The 27663-nt window shown below is 40.4% G+C and overlaps 1 protein-coding gene across 8 annotated transcripts in view; it reads left to right on the top strand.

Annotated features, from left to right (window-relative positions):
• The window catches only part of KIDINS220 (kinase D interacting substrate 220), a 97907-nt gene that overhangs the window by 9530 nt on the left and 60714 nt on the right, over window positions 1-27663 (top strand). For 5 of the 8 annotated variants that reach the window (XM_047845125.1, XM_047845121.1, XM_047845127.1 and 2 more), the window contains 10 exons: window positions 4445-4543; window positions 5530-5628; window positions 10943-11041; window positions 11975-12076; window positions 14553-14651; window positions 16355-16552; window positions 18821-18919; window positions 20556-20654; window positions 21959-22057; window positions 25305-25482. In XM_047845125.1, the coding sequence (XP_047701081.1) occupies window positions 4445-4543; window positions 5530-5628; window positions 10943-11041; window positions 11975-12076; window positions 14553-14651; window positions 16355-16552; window positions 18821-18919; window positions 20556-20654; window positions 21959-22057; window positions 25305-25482 (1171 nt within the window). Of the gene's footprint in view, window positions 1-4444; window positions 4544-5529; window positions 5629-10942; window positions 11042-11974; window positions 12077-14552; window positions 14652-16074; window positions 16202-16354; window positions 16553-18820; window positions 18920-20555; window positions 20655-21958; window positions 22058-25304; window positions 25483-27663 lie in introns of those variants that run through there. The other 3 variants (XM_047845126.1, XM_047845124.1, XM_047845128.1) reach the window with 2 other exon arrangements.

Genomic DNA, 27663 nt, shown 5'->3' with positions numbered 1-27663 from the left:
CTTTGTAAAGTAGTGATGGGCTTTTATTTTTAGAAAAGAACAGAAAGTTTCTCTGAGGTCTTCTTGGTGTAAGATTTTAGTGCTGAGGTGGGACAGTATTCTCCAAGAAAATGAAGTGGGACTGTCAATTCAAGGAGTGGATTTTGTTATGTGCTTAGAAATAGGCTCTGAGGCAAATTTCAAAGGAGAATTTAAAAATGTTTTAGTTTCATTACAATTATTGGAAGAAGTATATATTCTCCCAAGATTTGCTTTAAAGGGCACTGGTTATTGGGGTCTGGTACACCTAAATAAATTCAAGTAGGACTACCTAGGATTTGGGAAGAACAAAAAGGGATCCTGAGTAGGAAGTGCTTTTGCACTGTAGTCTTCTGGGGAGCCGAGATAAAGTATGGTGACCTGTCGGGGGAACGTCCCTTGGTGCAGTGTTCTGTTCTAATGTGTTCCGGCTTGAGGTCATCGTAAGTGGAGTAAGGGTTGTGTGAACAGGTGATCCTGTGTAGTTTGGAAAGCAGTGGGCTTGGGGTTTGCTGGGATGCGTGGGATTAGGTATGGAAAGGGCCTTTAGCGATTCATTTGAAAATGGAAGGATAAAGTCACGGCTGTTGTAAGTTACTCTCTCTCCACAACTGTAGTTAGAAGATCGGTTAAGCAAGAACTAATAGAATAAACGAACGTTTTGTTATAAGGCCCAGCTTATAAGGTCACTTTTCTTCTGTCTTTTAGAATGTAATAACTTCAAGGCAACCTTTTTGGTAAATTATTTATCTTTTTGAGTGGTGTAGTTGTCAAAGGTGTATCAGTTAAGGATCGCTTTGGACTGCGTGCGACAGCTCCTACAACCATGTCTCCATCAACTTAAGGTCTTATTTTTCTCACGCGCTGATAAGCCGGAGGAACCATTCCAAGGTTGATATGACGGCTTCAGGAGATCTTCCCAGGCTCCTTCTGCCCTTCTGTCCACTCCTCACTGTGTGCTGGTCACTTCGCGTTGGCCGTCACAACGCCACATTGTGTCTCGTGAGGCAAGAAGCCCAGAGACAGGCCGGCCGAGCTCATCCGGTTCCCGGGCCGGCCTGGGCCACTTAGCCGGGGCAGTGTCCTGGGATCATTCCAGCTGCAAGCCAGGCTGAACTACGTGGGCATTTTGGTTTTGGTTTTGTTTTTAAGCTGAGCACGTTGCCGCCCCTAACACAATCCCGTCCCTCGATATTGGGAGACAACTAATAGTTTCTCCAAGAGAAACTAACGACTATTCAAGTCTTTCGTCTGGCGTGTTTCTAGTTAATCACATTTATATCATCTTCCGTGTTTGTGTTATAGGTATTTTTACACATCTACGTTATTTTCTCCCCTCATATGCTAGAAGCACCTGTCTCTGTGAACTATCTGACGTGACTGTGGCCCCCAAAAGTAAACAAAAAACATCTGAATCTCTGGAGTTACTAATCTGAAAATCCTGATGTAAAATTCATATATCCTTAGGGCCATAGAGTCAGGGTTAATTGGCTTTAATTTATATATTATACCAATGACTTTGTTGTCTCACTTTTTATCCTGGTTGATTAGAAGGGAGAAGGGTGCTGCAGAAAGTTGGTCAGAGGTTAGAGCTGACAGAGGCAAGCTGGGTGTGATAATTGATGTCTGCAGTTGTGACTCAGAATTGTAAACATGATGTGTAAAGGTAATCTGTTTAATAAGTAGTAAGTAATGTGTGCATTGCTTTATAAATTAATGCCTATCATACAATATATAATCAAATTTAATGTTTAAAGGATAAACTTTTTCACCTGGAAAATCTATTTGTGGATAATATCTCATTCCCTAATGACTTTGGTTGAATGACATGTAATTTAGTATCCGTTGTTCTATAAGAATGTCTGTGTTTAATGCACTTTACATGTGTGCTTTGTTTAAACCAATATTTGTGTTTAACTCTTATGTTCTTCTTATAATAGCATCTGTTGCATTTTTGCCAATTATTGTAATTATTTGCTTGTTTTTTAAAAAAATGAGAGAGAGAGAGAGAGAGAGAGAGAGAGAGAGAGAACAAGCAGGGGAGGGGCAGAGACAGAGAGGGAGACAATCCTAAGCAGGCTCTGCACCGCCAGCACAGAGCCCAATGCGGGCTCGAACTCATGGAACCGTGAGATTGTGACTTGAGCCAAAACCAGGAGTCAAATGCCTAGCTGACTGAGCCACTAGGTGTCTCAGGTGTCTGCCAATCACCCAGGCGCCCCCCAATCACCCAGGCGCCCCCCCAGTCACCCAGGCGCCCCCCCAATCATCCAGGCGCTCCCCCCCAGTCACACAGGCGCCCCCCAATCACACAGGCACTCCCCAATCACCCAGGCACTCCCAATCACCCAGGCACTCCCCAATCACCCAGGTGCCCCCCCAGTCACCCAGGCGCCCCCCCAATCACCCGCCTGACCCATCCCCCATCCCCTCCACTCCTGTAACTATCAGATTGTTGTCTATAGTTAAGAGTCTGTTTCCTGGTTTGCTTCTCTTTTTTGGGGGGGGTGGGATATAGTATTAAATAAAAGAACAGACATGCTTCTTACTCTCGTGGAGTTTAGAGCCTTTAAGAGAAAGGATAATAATCAGGTGTTAATCCCACAAATGTAAGTAATTACAAACAAGGATTAGTATAGTAAAGGAAAACTAGAGGAGTTGGTAAGGCTTCCCTGAGGGGTTGATATTTGACCCAAGAGCTGATGTGACCTTATAAGCTGGGCCTTATAACAAAACATTTGTTTGTTCTATTAGTTCTTGCTTAACCAATCTTCATACTACAGTTGTGGAGAGAGAGTAACTTAGAAACAGCTGCGACTTTATTCTTGGTAGTTAATTGGGTGGGACAGAGGGAAAACTTTGTGTGAGGGTCCAGAGGTGGGAAAGAGCTTACGGGTTTGTTGGTGAGGAGGGAATGGCCCAGAATAGGTTTTGAGGTAGTCCTGCCACAGCCACTGTCAATATTTTGGTTCTGATCCAAAAGAGCAACAGGAAACCACTGAGGATTTTAAGCAGAGAAATGATGTCATATTAGCATTTTAAAAATCACGGCTATTCCCCCACCCCCCACTGATATACACATAGTAAATAGATGCTTAGATAAATATTTATCTACTTGAACTTAATTTTCAGTGTAAATCTTTTCTCGTATACCTTAAGTATGTGGTAACACCTTTAGTACCATCACCGTTAGCCCAGAGCCGCTAACCTGTTTCACACCGTGGCCCTTAGAGAAGGCGCCAGTGTGTGCGTTGCCCTTGCTGTAGGTGAGCCTTGCTGCTGGAGGCGAACCCATCCCAGGATCTGGCTGCCCGGGCCCTGCCACGCTGTCTCAGGGCTCAGGAAGTACTGTCTCTTATTACCGTGTCTTATTCTAGGCACACAGGCTGGGAAACTGTGGTGTAATGAGCAGAAGCTTTAGTTTAATGAATTAAGATTAGAAGGGAGGTCTTAAAAAAACTGCTTATGTATATTATATATATAGCACCTAGATGGTTTTTATTTATTATTTTACTTTCCTCCCCTTTGCCCTTGACAAACATCTTAAATATATTAAAACCACATTCTGTATCATATTCTATCTGCTATAGTTAGAGATTTTGGTTACCATAAATATGCTAAGAGTTTTTTAAAAAATGTTTATTTTTGAGAGAGAGAGAGAGAGAGAGAGAGAGAGAGAGAGAGAGAGAGAGACCGTGTGAGTGAGGGAGGGGCAGAGAAAGAGAGGGAGACACAGAATCTGAAATAGGGTCCAGGTGCTGAGCTGTCAGCACAGAGCCTGACACGGGGCTCGAACTCGGGAACGGTGAGATCATGACCCAGGCCAAGGTTGGATGCTTAACTAATTGAGCCACTCATGTGCCCCGAATGCTAAGATTTTTATATACATTGTGGTGATTACTTTTCAGAGCCTAGTATTATTCATGTTGACTTATTTGTTTTTTAAGTTTATTTATTTTGAGAGAGAAAGCACAAGTGAGGAGGGGCAGAGAGAGAGAGAGAGGAAGAGAGAAAGAGACAGAGAGACAGAGAGAGAGAGAGAAAGAATCCCAAGCAGGCTCCACTGTCAGTGCAGAGCCCATTGTGGGGCTCGAACTCACAAACCATGGGATCATGATCTGAGCCAAGGTCAGACGCTTAACCGACTGAGCCACCCAGGTTCCCCTCATGTTTATTTATTTTGAATGAAATTTAGCATCAAAAATAGACTACTAATGCCGTAGTAAAAAAAACCGTTTTGTTTTCTCTTTGACTTTTATATTATTAGTCAACTGGAAACTTAAGATTTCAAAGGTGTTTGTAAACTTAAGAAATTCTGTAAACAATGTTTGACATACCATTGTGATAAGCAGGGTATATTTAACTGTGGCATTTCAGTTAAAGTACAGCATCTTGAAAAGCTCTCTGTGTCTTTTATATTCTCTAGTGTGGCCAGACTCCACTGATGATAGCTGCTGAACAAGGCAACTTGGAAATAGTGAAAGAATTAATTAAGAATGGAGCTAATTGCAATCTGGAAGATTTGGTATATATTAAAATAATCTACTTCTTTGTTCTTGTCTTTTCCATAACTTTGCTCTTTGTTTTTGAGAAGGGATTCAAAATTAGTAGGTTACGGTTGTGCTTTCAGATCTGTCTTAACTTTGCCTCCTATCCCACCCAAGTCTGCTTTTTATTTATTTTTTTTAATTTTTTATTAAAAAAAATTTTTTTTTTTAACGTTTATTTATTTTGGGGAGAGAGAGAGAGACAGAGCATGAATGGGGGAGGGGCAGAGAGAGAGGGAGACACAGAATCGGAAACAGGCTCCAGGCTCCGAGCCATCAGCCCAGAACCTGACGCGGGGCTCGAACTCACGGTCTGTGAGATCGTGACCTGAGCTGAAGTCGGACGCTTAACCGACTGAGCCACCCAGGCGCCCCCCAAGTCTGCTCTTTAAAGGGGTGATACAGGAGAGGAATTTTTATTTTCAGTGAAAGGTCTCAGCACTTCCTGTTTTTTATACCCAGATGGCACTGGCTGAATAGGGAGCACATATACCTGGGCGCTTGTAGCCTTTATTTGAAAACAAAGGACAGTAGTTCTTTATCACATAGTTTCTAAATCCATCATATGGGATTGCGTTAGTTTAATAGCCTGTGAATGTGCTCTTAAATCTGATGATAAGCTCTTTAATTTCAACTTCTAGCAATGGTTGCTAGCCACAAGGATTAGCTGTGAAGTTTTGATAGTCATCTTTCCTTTTTCCACGAAACCTCAGAGTGTGATTAGAAGGCCAGTGACAAGACCAAGCAGCTGTGAGAGCACTTGACACACTGCGGTCATGCAGGCAGACGGATAACTTCTTGACAGAGCTTATGCTGCGGTGTTGTTTTAGACTAGTTCACAGTGGGGTCACATCATGTCAATTTGGTATGATCATTTGGTATGTGAAGTCGAACTTATTTTTCCTCACTTTGGATTTTTGTTTTTTGGTTTTGAAATGGTAACGTTTGTGACTGTGTGTTCCAGGATAACTGGACAGCACTGATCTCGGCATCAAAGGAAGGGCACGTGCACATTGTGGAGGAACTGCTGAAATGTGGGGTCAACTTGGAGCACCGCGACATGGTATGTATGAGGGCTATGGTACGTTTCATTAGCCGGAGTCTTATTAACAGTAGTAGGTATGTCTGGGACCTTGGCTTCTCGTGCAGGAGGTGCTATGATAATAACTCCTTAGGGTCTGGGGCTGGGCACTGAAATGAGTCTCAGGAATGTGTTAAAGCCCAGGTGATACAATGAACCTCTTTTAGAGTATTCTTAGTTATTGTTATTCTTGGTTTATTTCAGAGTTTAAAATTCTGAAATATTAAAAACAACTCATTGACTTTCAATGTAACAATGTTTTGAAACAAATGTGAAAGAATTGTTTCCTTTAAAGAGGAACTTCAAGAGGGACAGTATAGTCTTATAAATATTTTTAGTTCAAAGTGATAATTTCCAGAATAATATTTATAAATTTATTTTAAAAATGTAATTATGTTCGGCCATGCCATCTATACACATTACAAGTTTAACAAGATGTGATTCTTTATTATCTGAGCTCTTACTGGATCTTGGCATCTGCTTAAAGCATAAAGATGAAGAAAGAGATCATTTCTAGCCTATCTATCCTGCAAAATGTTAAGCCTTTTCCAAAGTTAGCTTTAGTAGTGGAAGAGAGGAAGGAATTGATCTGCCGTGGTGTCTAAAACATGCATTACTTTGCTGACAATGTGAGGTGCAGGTGGTCTGAGTTTTTAAGAAACCGCAGCATTCTGCTGTCTTACGCTTACTATGATAATTTACATGGTGTGTTTACTTCCATAAGCTTAGTTGTATTCTCACGCTTAATGAAGTGGGTGGGATACTTATTTTTATATAAAGATACAGAACCATTTTTATCCTGCTTATTTCTGAAAAGGAGTTGAAGTATATTGCTCTAAAAGTTTAGGGAGAGGGGGGGCGCCTGGGCGGCTCAGTCGGTTAAGCGTCCGACTTCGGCTCAGGTCACGATCTCGCGGTCCGTGAGTTCGAGCCCCGCGTCGGGCTCTGGGCTGATGGCTCGGAGCCTGGAGCCTGTTTCCGATTCTGTGTCTCCCTCTCTCTCTGCCCCTCCCCCGTTCATGCTCTGTCTCTCTCTGTCCCAAAAATAAATAAACGTTAGGGGCGCCTGGGTGGCGCAGTCGGTTGAGCGTCCGACTTCGGCTCAGGTCACGATCTCGCGGTCCGTGAGTTCGAGCCCCGCGTCGGGCTCTGTGCTGACAGCTCGGAGCCTGGAGCCTGCTTCGGATTCTGTGTCTCCCTCTCTCTCTGCCCCTCCCCCGCTCATGCTCTGTCTCTCTCTGTCCCAAAAATAAATAAACGTTAGGGGCGCCTGGGTGGCGCAGTCGGTTAAGCGTCCGACTTCAGCCAGGTCACGATCTCGCGGTCCGGGAGTTCGAGCCCCGCGTCGGGCTCTGGGCTGATGGCTCAGAGCCTGGAGCCTGTTTCCGATTCTGTGTCTCCCTCTCTCTCTGCCCCTCCCCCGTTCATGCTGTGTCTCTCTCTGTCCCCAAAATAAATAAACGTTAAAAAAAAAAAATTTAAAGTTTAGGGAGAGAGTTCCATGATGTCACTAGCCCAGGCAGGAATAAAGTGTGGTCTTCTCATCTTACTGACAGATAAAGTAGAAGGGGAACTCATGGAGTTTCCTAGTTCTCAATGTCTTGTTAAAGGCACCAAACCTGTTTATCACATGGATTAATATCAGGTTCCCATTCTGTGCCTGGTCCCTTTATACGCGTTAGCTTCTCTGTGGCGAGTTGACTTCTCAGAACAATCCCATGGGCTGGGAATTCCTTTTGTTCTCAGTGGATATAGTTCAGGAAATTGAAACTGGAAGAAGTGCCCTGTGCCCAAAGAAGTCAGGCCGAGGTTTGAACCCAGGTCTGCCTTACTCCAAAGGCTTTCTCCTCTATCGCTGCTCCCCTGTTTATTAGCAGGGAGTGAGGAACTATAGAGTACGCGTTATTGAATGTGTCAAACTTAGCAAGATTGCACAAAACTATCTTAAGCTTTTTTAGTTCTCCATATTTTTTATTTCCCCTAAGTAATCACCACAACTTGTTTTAACATATCTAAAGGGTCTTTGCGTTTGGCTTTCAAATGCCAAAAGTTGGGAAAACTGAGGACCGAGTCTCCCTGAGTAGTTAGTATCGAGGGACCGAAATGTGACAGGATCGGGTGGGTGGCAGTAGCTGAGCCATGAGGGAAGGCAGAGTCCTTGGGACTTGTTTGTGTAAGGAGAGGAGGGCGACCGCCAGGCGCTGCTGGGGTTCAGGAAGAACTCCGGGGTGTAACATCTGGGAAGCTAGTGAGGGTTTTTCCTTGAGAGGACCTTTGTGGGCGCTGAACTACAGCTACTGCTGTAGGTATTCGGTTCTGATCTTTTCACTTGCAAATTTGGGTATCGTTCTCTCAGGATTAAATGTTAATCTCCTAGATGCTTGCATAGGGTGACATTATACAAATTAAAATGAGAGCATGATGTTCAAACAGTTCTGGGAAGGCATTTTAAAGATTGAAATATTGGTATATGTGAAACTTGACTAAATATTCAGCTCTATAATTTGAGCTAAATTGTCAGCCTTTCCTTGTCTTTTATGACCTTGACACTTTGGAAGATCACTCCTGTGGCATCTTTAGAATCTCTCTCAATTTAGATTTGTCTGATGCTCCTCATGATTAGGTTGAGATTACACTTTGCTGGGGAAGGATACCATAGAGACGATGTTCCCTTCTCCGCGCATCTAGGTACATGCTAGCAGAGTTTGTCACTGGTGAAGTTGACCTTGGTCTCTAGGTTAAGGTAGTGTCTGCCAGATTTCTTCATTGTAAGGTTACTATTTTCCCCTTTGTAATTGCTAAATATGTCAGAGAAGATACTGCTTTTGATTAAACTTTCACTCATTTGTTTTAACATCTATCAGTATGTCTTGCATGCAGCAGTTATTAATGTGGTGTTATGATGGTGATTTTCCCACTCCCCTCGTTCTCTGTACGTTGATCAATTGGAGTTCTTCCGTAAGGAAGAGTTGTTTCTCTCCCCTGCACACCCCGCCCCCCCACGCCCCACGTATCTGTATGTAGTTACATATCTATGGATATATATGGTCTGATGAATATTTATTTATTTATTTATTTTTAAGTGTTTATTTATTTTGAAAGAGAGAGAGCGCAAGCTGGGGAGGAGACGAGAGAGAGAATCCCAAGGGGGCTCGAACCCACAGACTGAGATCGTGAGCTGAGCTGAAATCAAGAGCTGGACGCGCCTAACCGACCGAGCAACCCAGGCGCCCCTGATGAATATTTATTTTGTTCTCCGGTTTATAATTCGGTTCTGTACCTGTTTTCCTGGTCAGGTTGTTCCAACTTTGGCCGTGGAAGCTTCTATACCCTTTTAACGTGCTGTCGTTATTTTCCGGCATCACAAGATGCTTCAGGCTCAGGTTCATCTTGTATTTTTCCTGGCTTATTTTCCTGATTATTAGCCCTGGAAGCAATCAGTTTTCCATGGAAGCCTGTTTTCTTTTATTGGAAAATGGTATTGAGAAACCAATATCTTGGTGTTAGGTATGCTTGTTATTACTGGGGTATCACTGCTTATAGTCCTTCTCAATGGATAGACATAGAAGATAGATGTCTTTGTGCTAATTCTTGCATATACATGCATCTATTTCTATATCTATTTGGGTGTGGGGGGAGGGGATGTATCTTTTTTTTAAAGAGACCAGGTTAATACTGCCAACCAAATTCATTATAGACTTTTCCCTTTCCTTAATTTGTAACCCTTCTCTGATAATGAGAAATCTGGCCCTATTATCTGCACAATGTATTCACTTATTTGTTCAACTCTAGGATACAAATTAAAGTAGCTACAGAATTTCTAATCGATACTCTGAGAGAAAGAGGTTTGCCTACTTAGTACAGTGTCTGTGCATAGTTCTTTCTGTTTTTAACATTACAGTATTCAGTCAAAACATTGCTTTCCAAAGTTACCTACGGTTAGCTTCTAAGTAGTTATGTGATTATGTGATTCATTTGTAATACAGTTAGATTCATTTGGCCCAGTCTGTATTCTATTTTTTCTCTCCACGTTCTGGTTGATTTTTGAAAAATTTGCATACAGTACAATTCCCTCTTGTGCTGTACAGTTCTACGGGTCTGGACAAGTGCATCATGTGTACGTCTACCGCCACATTTTAAACAGAGCCGTTTCACCGCTAACAGTACCCCCATGCTGCCCCTTTATAATTCCCCTCCACCCCCTCCTCAGCCCCTGGCCACTGCTGATCTGTTTTCCCTTTCTACAATTGTGCCTTTTCTAGATTAGGGCAAGTATTTTTTTTAATCTCCTTTTTAGTGATGATGAAAGAGAATCAGAGAAGGATTAAGTGATTTATATTCTCAAAACCAAATGTGGATTTAAATGCCGGTTCAAAGACAAAACGTTCATTTCTTAGTATAATTTGATTACATTGGTCTCTTTTACTGAATTGTGTTCTAGCTGAAGAGAAAATTGCTTAAAATAAAAAACAGTAGAAAAGAAAATTGCTCCTGTAGTTTAGAAAATAGAAAGTTATCATGCTGGTAATTCATACTTGATGACTTCGCCCCTGGATATCATGATCTACAGATCATTACCTTAGCATCCTGTCTTTTTTAGGAAGAGGTGCCGTAATGATCTGGGATTTATAGGTTGTGTTTATTGTTAAGTTTTTATTTATTTATTCTGAAAGAGAGAGAGAGAGAGAGAGTGTGTGCATGCACACGAGCAGAGGAGGAACAGAGAGAGAGGGAGAGAGAGAATTCCAAGCAGGCTCCACACTGTCAGCATAGAGTCTGATGTGGGGCTCGATTTCATGAACCATGAGATCATGACCTGAGCTGAAATCAAGAGTCAGACACTCAACTGACTGAGCCACCCAGGCGCCCCTATAGTATGTGTTTAAATGCAGGAGCCAAATATGATTGCTGGAATTCCTCTCTAGAAAAACTCTAGGCTCCTACAAGGAGGATATATAGGGACATATAAAGTGTTCTGAAGAAAAATTTTTAAGGAGCCAAAACAAAACTTGGAAATGTGAAAGAATTCAACATGAATATTCTCTATTTCAGTTTCCATGATAGAGTCAAAAATTGGAGTAATAATTTCTGGAATTAATAGATTTGACTTATTTCTGATACTATTGTATATTTCTCTGGGGAGCTTGGGAGTTTCAAACTACATAGTAGTGCCTTCGTAAAACAATGGTTTTAGAGAAAAATATTCAAAGGAGGCACTTCATTAATGCCATTTTTGTGCTTGGAAGTGATCACGAAAGTTTTCTTTCCACCCGCTTCCCCCCCTTTTTTTCCTTAGGGAGGATGGACCGCTCTCATGTGGGCATGTTACAAAGGCCGCACCGAAGTGGTCGACCTGCTGCTTTCTCATGGCGCCAATCCGAGCGTCACTGGTTTGGTGAGCATTAGCAAAAACGTCACCGTGACACAAGTGGGAAGTTCTCTTAGGGAACACTTAAGACTGATTACGTTTTAGACTTCATATTCCATGGAAATGATCTAGATCTTACTAAAGATAATAATGCAGGATGTGATTTCAAAGCACAATGAGAATTTTTTTCTCAAGCTAAGCTTGTCTCTCAGTTCTTATCAACAAAAAGGCAATTCTTAGAGCTTAAATGTTAATTTAGGATTTCAAAATCTTTAAGTCATATTACCTGTTTTCTGTGGGTATGCATTCTTAATCTAAACTTATTTAAAGGAAAGGGGTGTTTGTGTGTGTGTGTGTGTGTGTGTGTGTGTGTGTGTGTGTGTATAAATCTATCTATCTCCATACCATTTTTCTATACATTTCTTTAAATGGTAATACATGCATCGCTACTCTACTTGAGACTGGGTCTCAGACTGCAGATTGAGAAATTGTCTATATTTTGTACTATATACATGTATGTCACATCATGTACTCTTTAACTATCTTGTGATTTTGTCAATTATACCTGAATAAAGCTGAAAAAAAGAGAAACTTATTCAAGTTAATGGAAGGATTGTACAAGAATGGTTTCACATCTCTCTTCCTAGTCTTGCCTGTTGGCTAGAAATCACATTAAATGTATTAATCTGTAAAAATAAATATGTTCATAATATGTATGTATTTAAGGTTGAGTGCATTTTATTTGATGATTATGTTTTATGACTGTTTTTTAAGTAGAGAATGATCTGTAACTTGATTTTTTTAAATTATTACTTTGTATCACTCCCTTGTTATTTACTTTTCTTAGCAAACGTGTGTTGTAAATATCCACCTAAAAGATTTTTCTTTCCCCCCTCCCTTGCCCGCTCCCTCCTCATCTTTCTTCCTGTCTACTTACATCCCCACCTACCTGTCTCCCAGCAGTACAGTGTTTACCCCATTATTTGGGCAGCAGGGAGAGGCCATGCGGATATAGTGCATCTTTTACTGCAAAATGGCGCTAAAGTCAACTGCTCGGATAAGGTAGGTCAGCAAGACCTTTCCAGGTTCCGGTCCGCGTTATGTCCGCGCAGCATGTCTGAGTATAGGTTTCTTTATATGATCGCATGAGATTGCGCTGATGAATCTTCTCATTGTGTTTATGAATGTGTTTTATATAGTTAGGTATGTCACAGGCAGATCCCTTGTAACTACTACCTTCTGAGTGTCCCTCCGTTGATTTTTTTTTACATCACATTCATCATTCTCTGGAAAATAGATAGGGATGATTCCCTGTTTTCATTATTTGAAATTTTCTATTGTGACTTCAGTTCTGTCTGCTTTCTGGATTGTTGCCAGAGTGGTTTTTCTAAAAGTCAGGTTTAGTTTTCTCTCTCTCTCTCTCATGCTTAAAATGCTGAAGACACCGATCCCTGGTGTGATGTGGAAGATAGGCCTTGTCCTCTCTCTGCCTTCTGAGCCCTATAGCTGCCTTGCCTGCACGTGGCCAAAGGATGTGGGTGCCTCAGTTCGTGTGTTCTTGGTCCTTCCATGCCTTTGCATGTGCCCTTTGAGCGTGGGGAGCCCTCTCCTCCTGTGCTTTACTTTCTGTTCATCCTTCACATCTGCTCATTTGCCATCCACTTCAGAAAGCTTCCCAGAATTTTGTTGTGTTCATTTTTTAAATCCTTAATCGTCATCGCAAACATTTAACAAGTATTTATTTAATTAGAACTTGATACATTGTGGCTAACCGTATTCTTTTCAAATTAATAACAGTTCAGTGAAATACAGGAAAATAGTATTAATCAGACATTTTTGATAATTGGAATACATTTTGAGCATAAATTTAAGTCAGATAGTATTGCTTAACCTCAGGGGAATGTCAGAAATTGTCCTTTTCTTAATCTGGATGGTACTTGTTTGGGTGCACACGTATGTAAAAAAAAATCGTCAGGTAGTACAATTTAAGATTGATGTATTTTATACACTGTACTTTATGCAGGTTGTGCTCATTTTTTAAAAAGTATTATCTAAAATTATAGCTTAACAAGGACCGTAAAGAGACTATGGCAAATGCTTACAATATGGCACTTAAAAATCTTGTATTTGGGGTGTGCCTGGGTGGCTCATTCGGTTAAGCATCCAACTTCGTCTTGGGGCATGATCTCATGCTTTGTGGGTTCGAGCCCTGTGTTGGGCTCTGTACTGACAGCTCAGAGCCTGGAGTCTGCTTTGGATTCTGTGCCTCTCCTCTCTCTGCCCCTTACCCTGCTTGTGTGCTTATTTATTTTTGAGAGACAGAACATGAAGCGGGGGAGGGACAGAGAGAGAGAGGGAGACAGAATCGGAAGCAGGCTCCAGGCTCTGAGCTGTCGGCACAGAGCCTGACATGGGGCTCAAACCCACAAACTGCGAGATCGTGACCTGAGCCGAAGTTGGACACTCAACCAATTGAGCCACCCAGGCGCCCCTATTGATGTTTTCTGATTGACACTTTAATGTGATGGTGAAAGCTTTAATTTCTCCTTCTGACCTATTGAAAAATGCTTTATGGGACCTGGCATTCAAAGCCCCTCCAAAATTAGGTATTATGCTATCTAGTCTGTCAGTCTAACATTTTGAGAAAATGTTTAGTACCTACTGTGTGCAGTGCCCCATATATGTACTAAACACAGAAAATATAAAAACAAAGTTCCTCAGTCATATTTGCTACATTTCAAGTGCTCAATAGCCGTATGAGACTAGTGGCTACTGTATTGGCCAGTGCAGAATTATAGAGCATTTCCATCAGCACAGAAAGTTTTGGACAGAGCTGTTATAGAAAGCAGGCGTTTATTACATGTTTATTTTAATCTCTGGTCTCATGTAGTTAAAGATCACTGTGGATATTCATGTGTCTCTTGATTGGCAGGCTCCCCAAAGATACAGCATTGTTTTTATGCAGAAGGTGCTTTTAATACGTGCAGTTTCTAGGCTAGAGTTTATTTTATCAAGTTCAGAGGCTGGTTTGGGATTGGTGGCTTAGAGCACGGACTGAAGCCAAGCTTGTTTGGGTCCTGCGTCTTACTGTACCTCTTAGTAGCTTTGTGACTTTAAGCCAAAACTTCTCTGGGCCTCAGAAGTACTTAGAATCGTTTGTCATTTGGTTGTTACTATTTTTGCCCGTAGTCATACTGTTGAACTTTAAATTGTATTTCACAAGATACAGGAAGCACTGAAAGCTTGTTGAAAATTAGACGCTGTATGACATTATGGTGGAAAAATTGTCACTAATTATGAAAGTTAAAGTTGGGTAAAAGAAATTTCATACAGTGGTTAATCATCTCTTCAGGAGAGAGAAAGTGGGAAAAATAAGATTTATCTAGGATTAAAATTATAATTTCTATAAACAGTAATTTAAGAATACTCAAAGTATGATTTGTATCAAAATTCATGTTGAGAATTTGTCTCTTTTACTACAGATCTGATAATAATTTTAAATTTATTATTATTATTATTATTATTATTATTATTTTAGTATGGAACTACTCCTCTGGTTTGGGCTGCACGGAAGGGTCATTTAGAATGTGTAAAACATTTATTGGCCATGGGAGCTGATGTTGATCAAGAAGGAGCTGTAAGTATCTTTTCTGTTTAGTCCCTCGTGTGTGTTTTTAGTTTGAAGGGAGAGAATATTTTTTCTAAGTATATGCCTAGAAAATTTTCCCTACAGTTCTTAAATAATAGGTAGACAAACAAGCATTTTTTTTCTATTATCCTGACAAATATATTGTAGATATGATATGTTATAGATATATGCCCTTAAGGAACCATTGCTAATGCATGTAAATTTTGGGAGGCTAAAACTCTAAAGAACATCTTTCAGTAATCTTACTCTTGATTGAATTCATATTGAAATACTCTTTAAGTCAAATAGTTTGAAATACTATTAATTGTGGAAAAAAGTTATGTTCTGTTAAAATACCTTTTCCTTAAAAATTTAAAATAATATTGTAAGTTTTTGGATAATTTTGAGCTGTGGCTTGTTTTCCTTCTCCAGTAGATTTAAAAATGTCAGAAATTGGTGGTCAAAACCTAGAACGCCTAAAAGCTGGTTCAATACATTATTCCGACTAGCAGGTATTAATTCCTTACTGAGCACCTGCTGTGCATGCAGCCCTGTGCCAAATGTGCTGGAGATACTGGAGAGGCCTGACAAATTTCTTTTCCCTTGAAATTTTGAGAATATAGTTAAAGGAAATTATATTTATGCGTAAGAAATGATTAATACAGACTATTATTTGCAAAATGAAGTATTATGTGAGATGGATCATGGAGTATTCTGAGGAGACATACCACCAAATCTCTGGCTGCAGTGTAACAAAGGTGAACTCTGTATCACACTTGGCTTCTTGACATGATACCAGCCGGTTGCTCCTATTTTCCATATTGGCAGATGCTACTACTCGCTGATCTTTTTAGTGCCGTGTCAAGAAAGAGTGTGATTCTTACATGAAATTCATACCTTTCAGTCTCCTTTTTTCTGCACAGTTTATCAAGTGGAAGAGTGGCTATTTCTATGATTTTTGACTTAAAGAATTTTAAAAGGCTATTCTATTTTAATATGTGAAAGAACTATGACTTAGTTTTAGGGGCTGGTCTAATAACTGAAATATTTCTATAAGGAAATTACATGACGTCTCAATATAGATCAATTTCTCAAGAAACAATTTTAATACTTTTGGTAACGGGTCAGTTTCTTCCATCAGGTGATTTATTGTTATAAACTATCCGTGCAGCTTTTAAAAGAACCACTAAAAATAAGACCATTTTTGAAAAATGTGGTTTCTAGGTCACTGTGAAAGGAGAATGTATTACACTTTATTGAAGTATCCTGTAGCTATCAGTTTGTTGTTTTCAATGAATTTCACTTCAGTTTTTCGTATAGGTTTTATTATAAACAATTCTTTGAAGCCCAGTTAACCTTATTTTGGATTATTCAATTTAGAATGTGCTTAATTTTGAATCATCCCATCTCATCTCATTATATAGTGAGAGGGTCTGTTCATTGTCAGCAAATCCAATGTCAGATTATCATTTGAAGAATTGAATGTCATAACAGTCCTCTTGACTCAAGAGAATTAATGTATCTTCAAAAACAGAAAATATGCTTCCTGACCAATTTTGGTATGTGATTGGTTATTTATATTGGCATTTTATTATCAGAAATAACTGTTAATGATAGACTATCTTTTTGAAAATACCCATTTTATGATTATTGCATAAGTCATGTTTTCTAGAATGTGCTGATTTCTTGGGCTTGTTTTTATTTTGTTTTAGAATTCAATGACTGCACTGATTGTGGCAGTAAAAGGAGGCTACACTCAGTCAGTGAAGGAGATTTTGAAAAGAAACCCAAATGTAAATTTAACCGATAAGGATGGAAATACAGCTTTGATGATTGCATCAAAGGAGGGTCATACGGAGATTGTACAGGATCTGCTCGATGCTGGAACATACGTGAACATACCTGATAGGGTAGGTTACCTATTTCAGATTGGTCGTCTAGTGGTAACATGATGGAAGATTACCTTAGCTTCTCACACCTTTCAGGATTCTTCGTGTATGTCATGCATTTGTTTTAAGATAAATTCTATTTCTGCCTTTAGAACTGAGGACTTAACAACTGTTCAATCTTTGTGGAAGGTGTTCTTTTTGATCTTTGTCAAATAATATTGTTACTGAAAGTGTCACATGTACGGTAACTGTCCTTGATGTATATTACTGTCGTGTTGTCCGTGGCTGGTGTTACTCACTTCCCCAAGTTTTCAGGTACCACCTTTACCCTTAGAATTTTCAAAATTGTACTCTTGTTCTACCCTCTTCTCAGAACCCTACACTTGTATATCCAACTCTGCTTGAACTCTGCTTGAATGTCTGCTGGGCTTTTAAGACTTATGGCAAAGCAGATGACTTGTTTGGTTCATCCCAAGCCTGCTTTTCCTCCTGCCTCCGGCTCAGGAAATGGTGTCCCCATTTCCCCCCCACCGTTGTTAAAGCCCCAAGTTCTCCACAGTAGCCTTGGCTTCTCTTCCTCACCTACCACATCTAATTCTTCAGCGAGTCCCCTCGCTTCTACCTCCAGAGCGCATCCTGTACGCGTCTGCTTCCTTTCATTTCCCCTAGTACCTCCCGAGTCTCAGCCACCGTCTTCCCCTGTTACAGCAACAGCACCTTAACCGGGTTCTCTTTTGTCTCCAATGCAATCTCCGTGATGTGCTCAGAGTGACCTCTAAAGCAACAAATCTCATGTGTCCTCCTTTATTTAAAGCCATCCACGGCTTCTCTTGCACTTAGGATAAACGTTACTTCTTTGGTTTGTGAACACCATAAGGCATTGTCCTTGCCTGACTCTCTGCCCTCGTTTCTCAACACTTTAGCCCTGTTTTAATAGGTTGCAGGCATATTGACGTTCTTCCCTTTGTCGAACACGCGACCTTGTTGCTGCTCTGGGACCTCTGCATCAGCTGTGCTCTGTTGGGAATGCCGATCATCATGATCACTGTGTAGCTGTCTCCTCCTTGTCATTCCGACCTCAGCTGAACTATGAGTTCCTCAGAAAGATCTTCTCCAGTGACCCAGTCCAAAGTAGCTGTCCAGTCACTTTCTATCATATCACTGTTATTTTAATTTATTTGCATTGCATTTGTCTGATTGTTCGTGTGTATTGTCTGTTGTCTGTTTGTCTCCTCTAGCCTGTCGGTTCTTCTAGAGCTGGGACCTTGTTTGTCTTGTTTCCCAGTACCTAGAACAGTACATGGCACACAGTAAGCAATGAAATATTTACAACGTTTTATTAATTTACTAGTCTGGAACTGTATTAATGCTAACATTCTCACCTAAAGTTGGTTTGCCTTGGGTTTGTTTCTGCTTTTAATGTTGTAAAGATACTACTACACAGGGCGCTAAAGTCGGTAATCCTCAAGGACCTGCATCTTGATTTATAGCCCATTGAGGCCCACTAAGGATTGAGATGAGCCACAGCCCATAGACTCACCCAACTCAAATCCCTGCAACTGATAGTAATTTAGAGTAAAAAAAAAAAAAAAAAAAATTCTGCCCATTGCCAAAATAGCCATTTTACATTTGAAGTAGTAGAAGGCATAATTAATACTGATCGTTGCCTGGTGAATACAATCTCAGGGCAAAGAGATGTCTTTATGAGGTAATGAACCTCACCTAAGCCTCATCATGGGGAATGAGCCAGTCTTAGGCACTGTTAGCCTGTAATGCCAAATTGCCTAGAATGTAGATACTGGTCTGGGAACCGGCCTCTCCCTTAATTAAATGTGGTCGGTTATGGACCCACCGATGGCCCTCGCCCTACGAATCCCTTTTTTACAACCCATGACTTTTGTCACATAGAATTACTCCAACAATTCTGTATTATGTCATTTCTAAGTGTTCATTCGGTTCGTTGACAGCTATGGTGTCATTTTATTTAATTTACACTTAGAATGGGAGGTCTTCTTTAAAGAGAATGGCTTATCGTTCTGGGTGACTTGTCTTTCTCAACTTTTGTCCTGGAATTTCAGAGTCCTCATTTTGAGGTATAACCTTCTCTTGCTCTCAGGGCCCTTAATGTTAGGTGTTAATATTAGTTAACTAAAATTTTGAGTTACTCTTGAGTTACTCTTTTATCCAAGAAATTTTCAGAGCAATATCTGTTAGTATGCGATGAACCTTAACTTCAAAGCAGTGTTTATTTGTTCTTGTCAGTTTGCCTTTTTTTTTTTGTCTTTTCAGAGTGGAGATACCGTGTTGATTGGTGCTGTCAGAGGTGGTCATGTAGAAATCGTTCGAGCACTTCTCCAGAAATATGCTGATATAGACATTAGAGGACAGGTGTGTGTGTGTGTGTGTGTGTGTGTGTTATCTCTGCTGCTACCTCTGAGCATAATTAGTTGTACGTGTCGACTGATCCTAATGTCATTCTTCTAATTTTTCTATGAAGATAAACATCTAGATCCTACGATATTTAATGGATGCCTATATTAAGTTTCACTGCCATTCTTACAGAATTTCTCCATTAACGTCATATTAGATGACATTAGAGCATGTTAGAAGCTCATATTTTTCAAACACGCCTCTTTTATTAATGTGTAAATATATTCAATCCTGAAATTAGTAGTTTACGAGACAGTTGCTGGTACTTTGAATGCATGTAATTTATTTATTCTGTTTAGTACTTTCCCTCTGTTCTGCCTTTTCCCTCCATATGTTGTTCTTCTATTCTTGCTGTTTCTCTTCTCCTTCCCTGTTCTGTTTGCCTTTCCTAGGACCACTTGATAGTGCCTGTGGACTTTGCTTAAGCCATAGCTCACAGAGCTACAAATTACAAATTACTAATGCTAGGTAAAAGCTCCCCTAAAGTTGTGAATTTAGCCAATATTTTAAGAGATTTAGGTTAAAAAAATCTGTACTTAACCCATTTTGTTGTTGGACAGTCTACACTTCTGCTCAGTTTTTCCTTGTATCCAAATCCATTTAAAAAAATGCTTATTTATTTACTTATTTTGAGAGAGAAAGAGGGAGGGAGGGAGGGAGGGGGAGAGAGAGAGAGAGAGAGAGAGAGAGAGAGAGAGAGAGAGAGGATCCCAAGCAGGCTCCACACTGTCAACGCAGAGCCTGACTTGGAGCTTGATCTCTTAAACCGTGAGATCATGATCTGAGCCGAAGTCAAGAGTCTGACGCTTAACCAACTGAGCCACCTGGGTGCCCCCAAATCCATTAAAAATTTTTTTTTACCATTTATTTTTGAGAGACAGAGCATGAGTGGGGGAGAGGCAGAGAGAGAGAGGGAAACACAGAATCCGAGGCAGGCTCCAGGCTCTGAGCTGTCAGCACAGAGCCCAATATGGGGCTTGAACCCACAAACTGTGAGATCATGACCTGAGCCGAAGTCAGACCCTTAACTGAGCCACCCAAGCGCGCCTCCATTTTTAAATCAAACTAATAAATATTATGCCAAATGCTGTGAGGGACTTAACATGGAATCCTTGGCTGTAAGAAACACCATATTTTAGGGAGGTTTTACTTTGTTTTGTTTATGTTTTTGTGTTTTGCATAAACATATAAAGTGATGCCTTTTGATAGAAGATGGTACATGATCGATTGCTTAATGAAAGGTTCAAGTGTAAGAGTCTTGAGTTGGGGAAAGAGGGCATTAAGGCTTTTGAGAGCAGGTAGAATTTGAGTAAGATTTGAAAAATGGGTTGGATTTAGATAGGTAGAGAAAAGGAAGACTGGTATTTCAGGCAAGGACAGTGGAATAATAGGATGAGAAAATTCAAGAAAATGAGCAAGTGAAAGACTACTTCTTAGCTGCTGAACAGATAAGGGTTGATATTCTTTCCTGTTTGTTGGTAAGATCTCTTAATGCTTTCTGGCAGAAATGTTAAAAATGATGTTTTATGTTTACAAGTAGCAGTTTCCCAATATTGTATCTTATATGAAGTGATGATTTTTTTCTATTTTGTAGGACAACAAAACTGCTTTATATTGGGCTGTAGAGAAAGGGAATGCGACGATGGTGAGAGATATCTTACAGTGCAATCCTGACACTGAAATATGCACAAAGGTATCAAGACCCAGTGCAGAATGTCAGTGCTGCTGATTTTTTTCAGTCATTGGTGTTTGATGTTAGAATTAGGCTGATTTTACTGGCAATAGTCTATATCAAATTAGTAATTTTGTATCCTTTCGGAAGTTGTGTATTCACAGGAAAATACAGTGTGTAATTCGTTACTTTTTAATTAAACACTTTCAGAAAATACAATATCAGCTATTCACAAATTGTAGACAGGTCATTTCCTCAATCCTTTTATGCTCTTGTTTGGAGTGCAGATCACATTTCCTTTTAAAAGACCAAGGTGGGTGGTTCTTGGTTCCCCAAACCAGTTGCTTTAGTCTGTTTTACTTAAATCATGTGAAAAATATAAAACTTGGTAAGACTTTAGTGACTGTATTTGTCTTTATGTGTAATAGTTTTCCATGGAGAAATATATCTGGAATTCTGGATCGAGGTGGCAGGCCTTCCTAGTGAATAAACACACTTTGGGAAATACTACCAACATAAGGGTTACTACCCTTATACTTCTATTTTATCTGCTGCGGATTGGGACCAGCCTCTTTCTGTCCTGATGATGGTAACGTCAGTGCCCTAGGACAGAAAGTTTCCTGGGTTACCTTTTGATTTATGGGTGACTCCTAGATAATCATTTTTTATTTATTTATTTTTTTGGACCTGTGTGATAACCACTGTGACCTATGTGGGTTCTGACCAAGCTTCTGTTTTCCTAATTCAACGCTGAGCTATGTATGGTCTCTTCTTATTTCCCTCAATTTGATTTTGAAAAAAATCACGAACTTTTTTGAGGTTTTCCAGACGCATGCTGTTTGTATCAAATTGTTATCCCTGTTACACACGGGTCCTTAGGTGCATAGAGATCTGAAGTGACACTGGTAAAGATTTCTGGAAAATCTAGACACTGGCGGGCCTGGACACTGGCTGAGCTGTGGGTCAGTTGGGAAGATGGTGAGAACGGGACGTAGTCTCTGGCGGTGCTGCCCAGATGTCAGTGGTGGAGCCTGGGGTACGGCCACATCAGCGAGGGGCGGGGCACTGTCGTCAGAAATGGCTGACGAGTCGCTGGGCCATATTCCCATTCTCGGCTGAGTGACACCAGATGATTTCGATACAAATGATTGGTGGTGAAAGGCAGTTTTCTTACTAGTTTCTATGGCTACGTTTTTTTGAGGGCATTGGCGATATGGTCTGGTACCACAGTCAGACAGTTGAATTCTTACATGTGCATTTACATGACTTTAAACACGTAGGAGTAACGCTGTTAACCTGGCAAAACTTCTTTTCTGTGCCTGCAGGATGGTGAAACACCGCTTATAAAGGCCACCAAGATGAGAAATATTGAGGTAGTGGAGCTGTTGCTAGATAAAGGAGCTAAAGTATCGGCCGTGGATAAGGTAAGACATCTGCGCAGAGAACGCTCTTTGGAAGGCTGTTGCTAGCCTGACCTAAATAGTTGCTGGACTTAGAGGGGGGCTGGTTTCATTTTGCGGAGGGAGAGGTTACTTGCTAGGGATATCTCTTTGGGGTTTTGGTGCCGTGATCTCTTCTTGGCTCTTCTGATAGCGTGCTGCGGAGTGGGCAGACCTAGTGTGCTGTTAAAGAGGCCGCTTCAGATTTTCCTTCCGTTGCTCATGCCGGTTCTGGTGAGCCACCGCCGACCACCATCCGAGGAGGACGTCATCCGATGTAGAGCCTGGTTGCGGATAAACAGGAGGAAAGAATTTCAGGGGCTGGAGAAAATAGGCTCAGAGCAGGCTGGCATTTATGTCCGGTAACAGGTGCTGCTGCGTCCTCACCATAATTCTTTTAGAGAAATGTTCATAGTTTTTTAAAGTTTATTTATTTATTTTGAGAGAGTGAGAGGCAGAGAGAGAGGGAGAGAGAGAATCCCAAGCAGGCTCCACACTGTCAGCACAGAGCCCGATGCAAGGCTCAATTCCACAAACCGTGAGATCATAACCTGAACTGAAATCAGGAGTCGGACACTTAACTGACTAGGCCATCCGGGCGCCCCCATAGTTTGTTTCCTTTTACTCTTTACTTATTTTTGAGAGAGAGAGAGAGAGAGAGAGAGAGCGCGAGCGCGAGTGGGGAAGGAACAGAGAAAGAGGGAGGCAGAGAATCCAAAGCAGGCTCCAGGCTCTGAGCTGTCAGTGCTGCACCCGACGCGGAGCTTGAACTCATGAACCGCAAGTTCATGACCTGAGCTGAAGTCGGATGCTTCACCGACTGAGCCACCCAGGTGCCCTCATCAAGTGCCCCCATAGTAAATTTAACTTGAAATTGCTTAATACTTTATATAGAATTAATCCCCAGTTTGAGTTTGTTTTCATTTTAAATGGAGTTCTTTTCTACTTTCAACTGATTTCCTCCCATAAAACGAGTGAATTGATTTCTGTACAAAGTAAGAGATATTATACATTTTTCCATCTAAATGTATGATATGATTTGGGCTCTCCTAATCCATAATAGACTGAAGTTTATCTTCCTATTATTCATGAGACAATTAAACAAACAAAAAAAACCACAGAGTCAATATGTATTAGTATTTTATTTTATCAAGAAAACACCACTGTTTCAGGAAAAACATAACAAAAAATCTTCCCACCCATCATTACCACATTTATATAATGTCATATAAAAGGAAGGAAACTATAATGTTGAAAATTAGGAATGACAGAAAGTCAAAGAAGAGATTTTGAAATTGAATATATTTAGGTTTATAGAAAACTTCCTGTATTGGCTGTTTTTCTCATTCTGCTGTTACTTGTTTCTGGCTCTGATTCCCTAATTTACAATAAGGAACCCACTGGATTAAGTGCCCTTTAAGATTCCACATGGCCTCATTAATTCTGTAACATGCCATTTATAAATATTTGTTGCATACTCACTAATAGATTTCCTGAAGTTCTCGGTCTCGACATCCTCGTGTGTGTGCCCTGCCTCGAGTCAGCACACACTTGTGACAGGCACACGTGATACTTGGGGCGGTTGTTCACTCATTCAGCACACACTTACTGAGGATGGGTAAGGTGGTGTTGTGCCAGAATTTGGAATACAAACCTGTAAAAGTCTTGATCCTGGCTCTTCGTAGAGGATTTCATAAAGATACGCTAAGAATGAAGACTAATGCTATTTCCACCCAGCCTATCAGAGATCTCAGTTTTTCTTCTGCACATTGGCTGCGGGTGTTAATATCTTCCCTGTCTTCCCTGAATTTTCAGAAACCTTGTGTCTGGCAGAAGTGACACAAATGATATTTCTACCTTCTCACAGATTTGGGGATAAGAAATGGGGTTCAGGTGGGGAAATAAAATGATGAAATCTGATGCAGATGTGTTTGGTTTGAGGGCTGATAAGACATTCAGGACACCATGACCAGTAGGCATTGGGAAGTATAGGACTAGAATTTGGGCAAGAAATCAAGACTAGTGGTCAGAATTTGGCAGTTAGTTACCAAGAGATAAGAATTGCGTGGGTGTGACTAAGGTCATCAATGGGAAGAAAGATCAAAGCTGAGGTCAAAACTTTACTTACGGAGCGTGTCACATCCTACTTAGTTTTATAGTTTGGATATTTATCTGATTTTTCCTGTTATGTTGTCAGCTGTTTAAGGTCAGGGACTATTTTGTCTTCCAACCCCCCAAGTGCCCAGCTGGTGCCTTACTTACATGGAGTGAGTTCAGAACATAGTTATTGTGCCATGTGTTTAGGATGTAGAAAGAGAATCTAGAAATGGAAGAAGGAGACCCAAAGCAGAAGATGAAAGTCAAAATCAAGACAAGGTTGTGCCATAGAAGCTATAGGAAGAATACTGCAGGTCATTTTCATTTAGTGTTTCTAGAGAGATCAGGGTTGACGAGAACTGAGAATGTCATTTGTTAACTGGATCAACATCTTTAAGAGATGGTGTTTGTGAAGTAAAAAGTGGGAGAACACATCACGGACCTAAGGTTTTTGTTTTGTTTTGTTTGTTTGTTTTTACACGTTTTCATGAGTGTTGGATGTGAGTACAAATGTGATTAGAGATTCTAATACGGGAAGAAGGTAGGTTGATGGGCTGATGTAGGGAGGAGAGCAGGAGAGGTTGCACTGGCCGGAGAAGGGCACACAGAGTACGGTAGGGCTCCAAGGGAGAGCACTGCAGGACAGAGTTGAGGGCTTAACATGATGGAGGCTGGTTGGCAAAGGGCATGGGAGCAGGTGAGATCACTTGTGTTAGATGGGGTATCAGCATAGGCTGTGAAGCTTTCTAGACAAATGCAGAAGAAAGTTGTGCGATAGGGTAGAAATTAGTTGAGGAAAGTGAAGGACGTTGTGGACAAATAAATGTTTGGATGAAGGCTGGCAGCGGATCGGCGAAGAGAGCCTGTTGCTTCTCTCTCAGTGGGTTGAGGGGAGGGGAGAAGAATGACTTCGTTCTCCAGGGCTGTGGGACAAAGACTACCCAAGAAGAGCTAGGTAGGGAGCTAGAGAAAGAAATTACAGAGAAGGTAGAGATAAAAATTCAGATTTATTCACTCTGTCTGAAAAACAGGAGAAGTTCAGATTTTTCGTTATTTTACAAAACATGAAAATTGTTACTCTGTATGTGTTACATGGAAAATACATGAAAGTTCAAGTTTCCTGCCTATTTTACAGAAAGGAGACACGCCTTTGCATATTGCTATCCGTGGGAGGAGTCGCAAACTGGCAGAACTTCTTTTAAGAAATCCCAAAGATGGAAGGTTACTTTATAGGCCCAACAAAGCAGGCGAGACTCCCTACAACATTGACTGTAGCCATCAAAAAAGTATTTTAACTCAGATATTCGGAGCCAGTAAGTATTGGGTTTTGTTCCTGACTGAGCTTTGAAAAAATGAATGTTACATGAAAGTTAAGGGGCCCATAGCAGTTTGGCATTTATCACTTCACTGGAGATTGTGAAAGTTGAGGAAGCTATTATTTTGCTGTGGAAAAATACTCCTTCCTGCCTAAAGCTCTTCTGCATTGTCCTGCAGTGTCTACATCGAGTACATCCAGAGTCAGCAGTCAACGTTTAAGACCTCTGAAAGTCTAGCCTGCTTTTCTAAAAATCTCCCTGTTCTCCTAGGCGCACTTCGTGTTTTTACCAAAGCATGCCCTGTTTTCCGTGCAGCCTGACCGCTTAGAGTTCCCCGTGTTTGCTCGTGTTCTGCCTGCCACAGGTCTGTCCTCTCCATTCCCAGGAACGTCCCTTACCTGTCAGTCTTCTTTCTCCAAGGCTCCTGTCATTTCTCCCCTTCTCAGTGACGTTTTAACTGATCTGCCTCACCAGGCAAAGTTTTTCCTAGTTTGAATACTTAAGCATTTTTATGTTTCCTTTTTTAATACTTATCATACCTGGCCTTTTATTTTATTAGAATTTTCTCCCTTCAGATTCCAAGTTCTTCAGGATAGGAACTATCTCTTCTTATCTTTATGTCCTCTGTAACATCTAGCATAATGCTTTGAATATTGTACTAAAATAGTTTTTGATTGAAAAGAATGTACATGCACATATAATCATTCATATGTGGTGTTTTGGAATATGGAACAATTTTCTACTAGAATTAAGAGAAACAAGCAGGAGATAGTAGAATCCCACCACCTTCTAGTTGAGCTTCTTACTTAGATACTATTTTTACGTATGATCCTATTGTATTGAGTTCTTGTATTTTAAAATACTTTTTAAAAAAATATTTTTATTTATTTTGAGAGAGAGAGAGAGAGAGAGAGACAGAACACAAACGGTGAGGGGCAGAGAGAGAGACAGAGAATCTGAAGCAAGCTCCAGGCTCTGAGCTGTCAGCACAGAGCCCAACGCGGGGCTTGAGCCCACGGACCGTGAGATCATGATGTGAGTGAAGTCAGACGCTTAACTGACTAAGCCACCCAGGTGCCCCTAAAATATTGTTTTCTAATTATAATAATGCACACACATTAAATTTCCAGAATAAAGATGCAAATATAGTAGAAAGTATAAATTTCCCATCGTCCCCTATCTCTTAATTCATAACTGCTTGAATGACTTAACAGGATTTTCTATACATTTCTAAAAATGTTTTATGCTACATATACAGCCTTAAAAAGTAATAATTGGGTCATACCCATATTATAAAAGTTTTAAATAATTAACTATATTTAAAAGCTAATGTATATATATTAAAAGCTACAGTAAACATCTTTGTACACATATCCATTAACTTTTATTTTTAGGATTATTTTCTTAGAATAAATGCCCAGAAGTAGAATTGGCAAGTCAGTGGAGGCTCACAGTGTTGGTAGACTTTTCATATGGTTATAACAATTTCTTCTGCCTCAGGCCATATCGTGCAGTTCCCCGTAACCTTGCGAATGCTAGATATCTCCAGCCTCCTTAATCTATGCTAATCAGATCAATGAGAGAAAAGAATCTCCTGTAATTTGCATTATAAAATTATTAGTGAGATTGAGATCTTTTCTTATGTTCACAGGCCATTCGTAGTTTTGCCATTTTCCTCTTTGTATCCTTTGCCTACTTTCCTCTTGAGCTTTTGATAGTTTTTAAAAATTGGTTTTAAGTGTCCTTGTATGATATAGATATCGACCCTGGGTCCATCCTATATGTTGCACCCCTCTCCCAGCTTCTTCCTTGTTTATAGTGATGGGTTTTTATTCCTCATCTAACAGTTACGCAGTTTTGTAGTGTATTTGTCAGTCTTTTCCTGCAGTTCTGGCCTCAGTATTATATTGAGAAAGGCCTTTTCCATGCACTGATTTGAAACATTTTTACCCTATATTTTCTTCTAGCATTTTTATGGTTTCACCTTTTGCATTTAATATTTTAATATTTCAAAAACTTACTTTTATGAGGTATGAGATGTATAGAGTTTTCATTTTATTTTTTAAAAAATAAATGGCTCATGCACTGTTGGTTTGAATGCAAACTGGCGCAGCCGCTCTGGAAAACAGTGTGGAGGATCCTCAAATTAAAAATAGATCTACCCTATGACCCAGCAAT

This window comes from Prionailurus viverrinus, unplaced genomic scaffold (genome assembly GCF_022837055.1).
Source record: "Prionailurus viverrinus isolate Anna unplaced genomic scaffold, UM_Priviv_1.0 scaffold_33, whole genome shotgun sequence".
NCBI lineage: Eukaryota > Metazoa > Chordata > Mammalia > Carnivora > Felidae > Prionailurus > Prionailurus viverrinus.
This window is presented reverse-complemented; position numbering and strand designations above follow the sequence as displayed.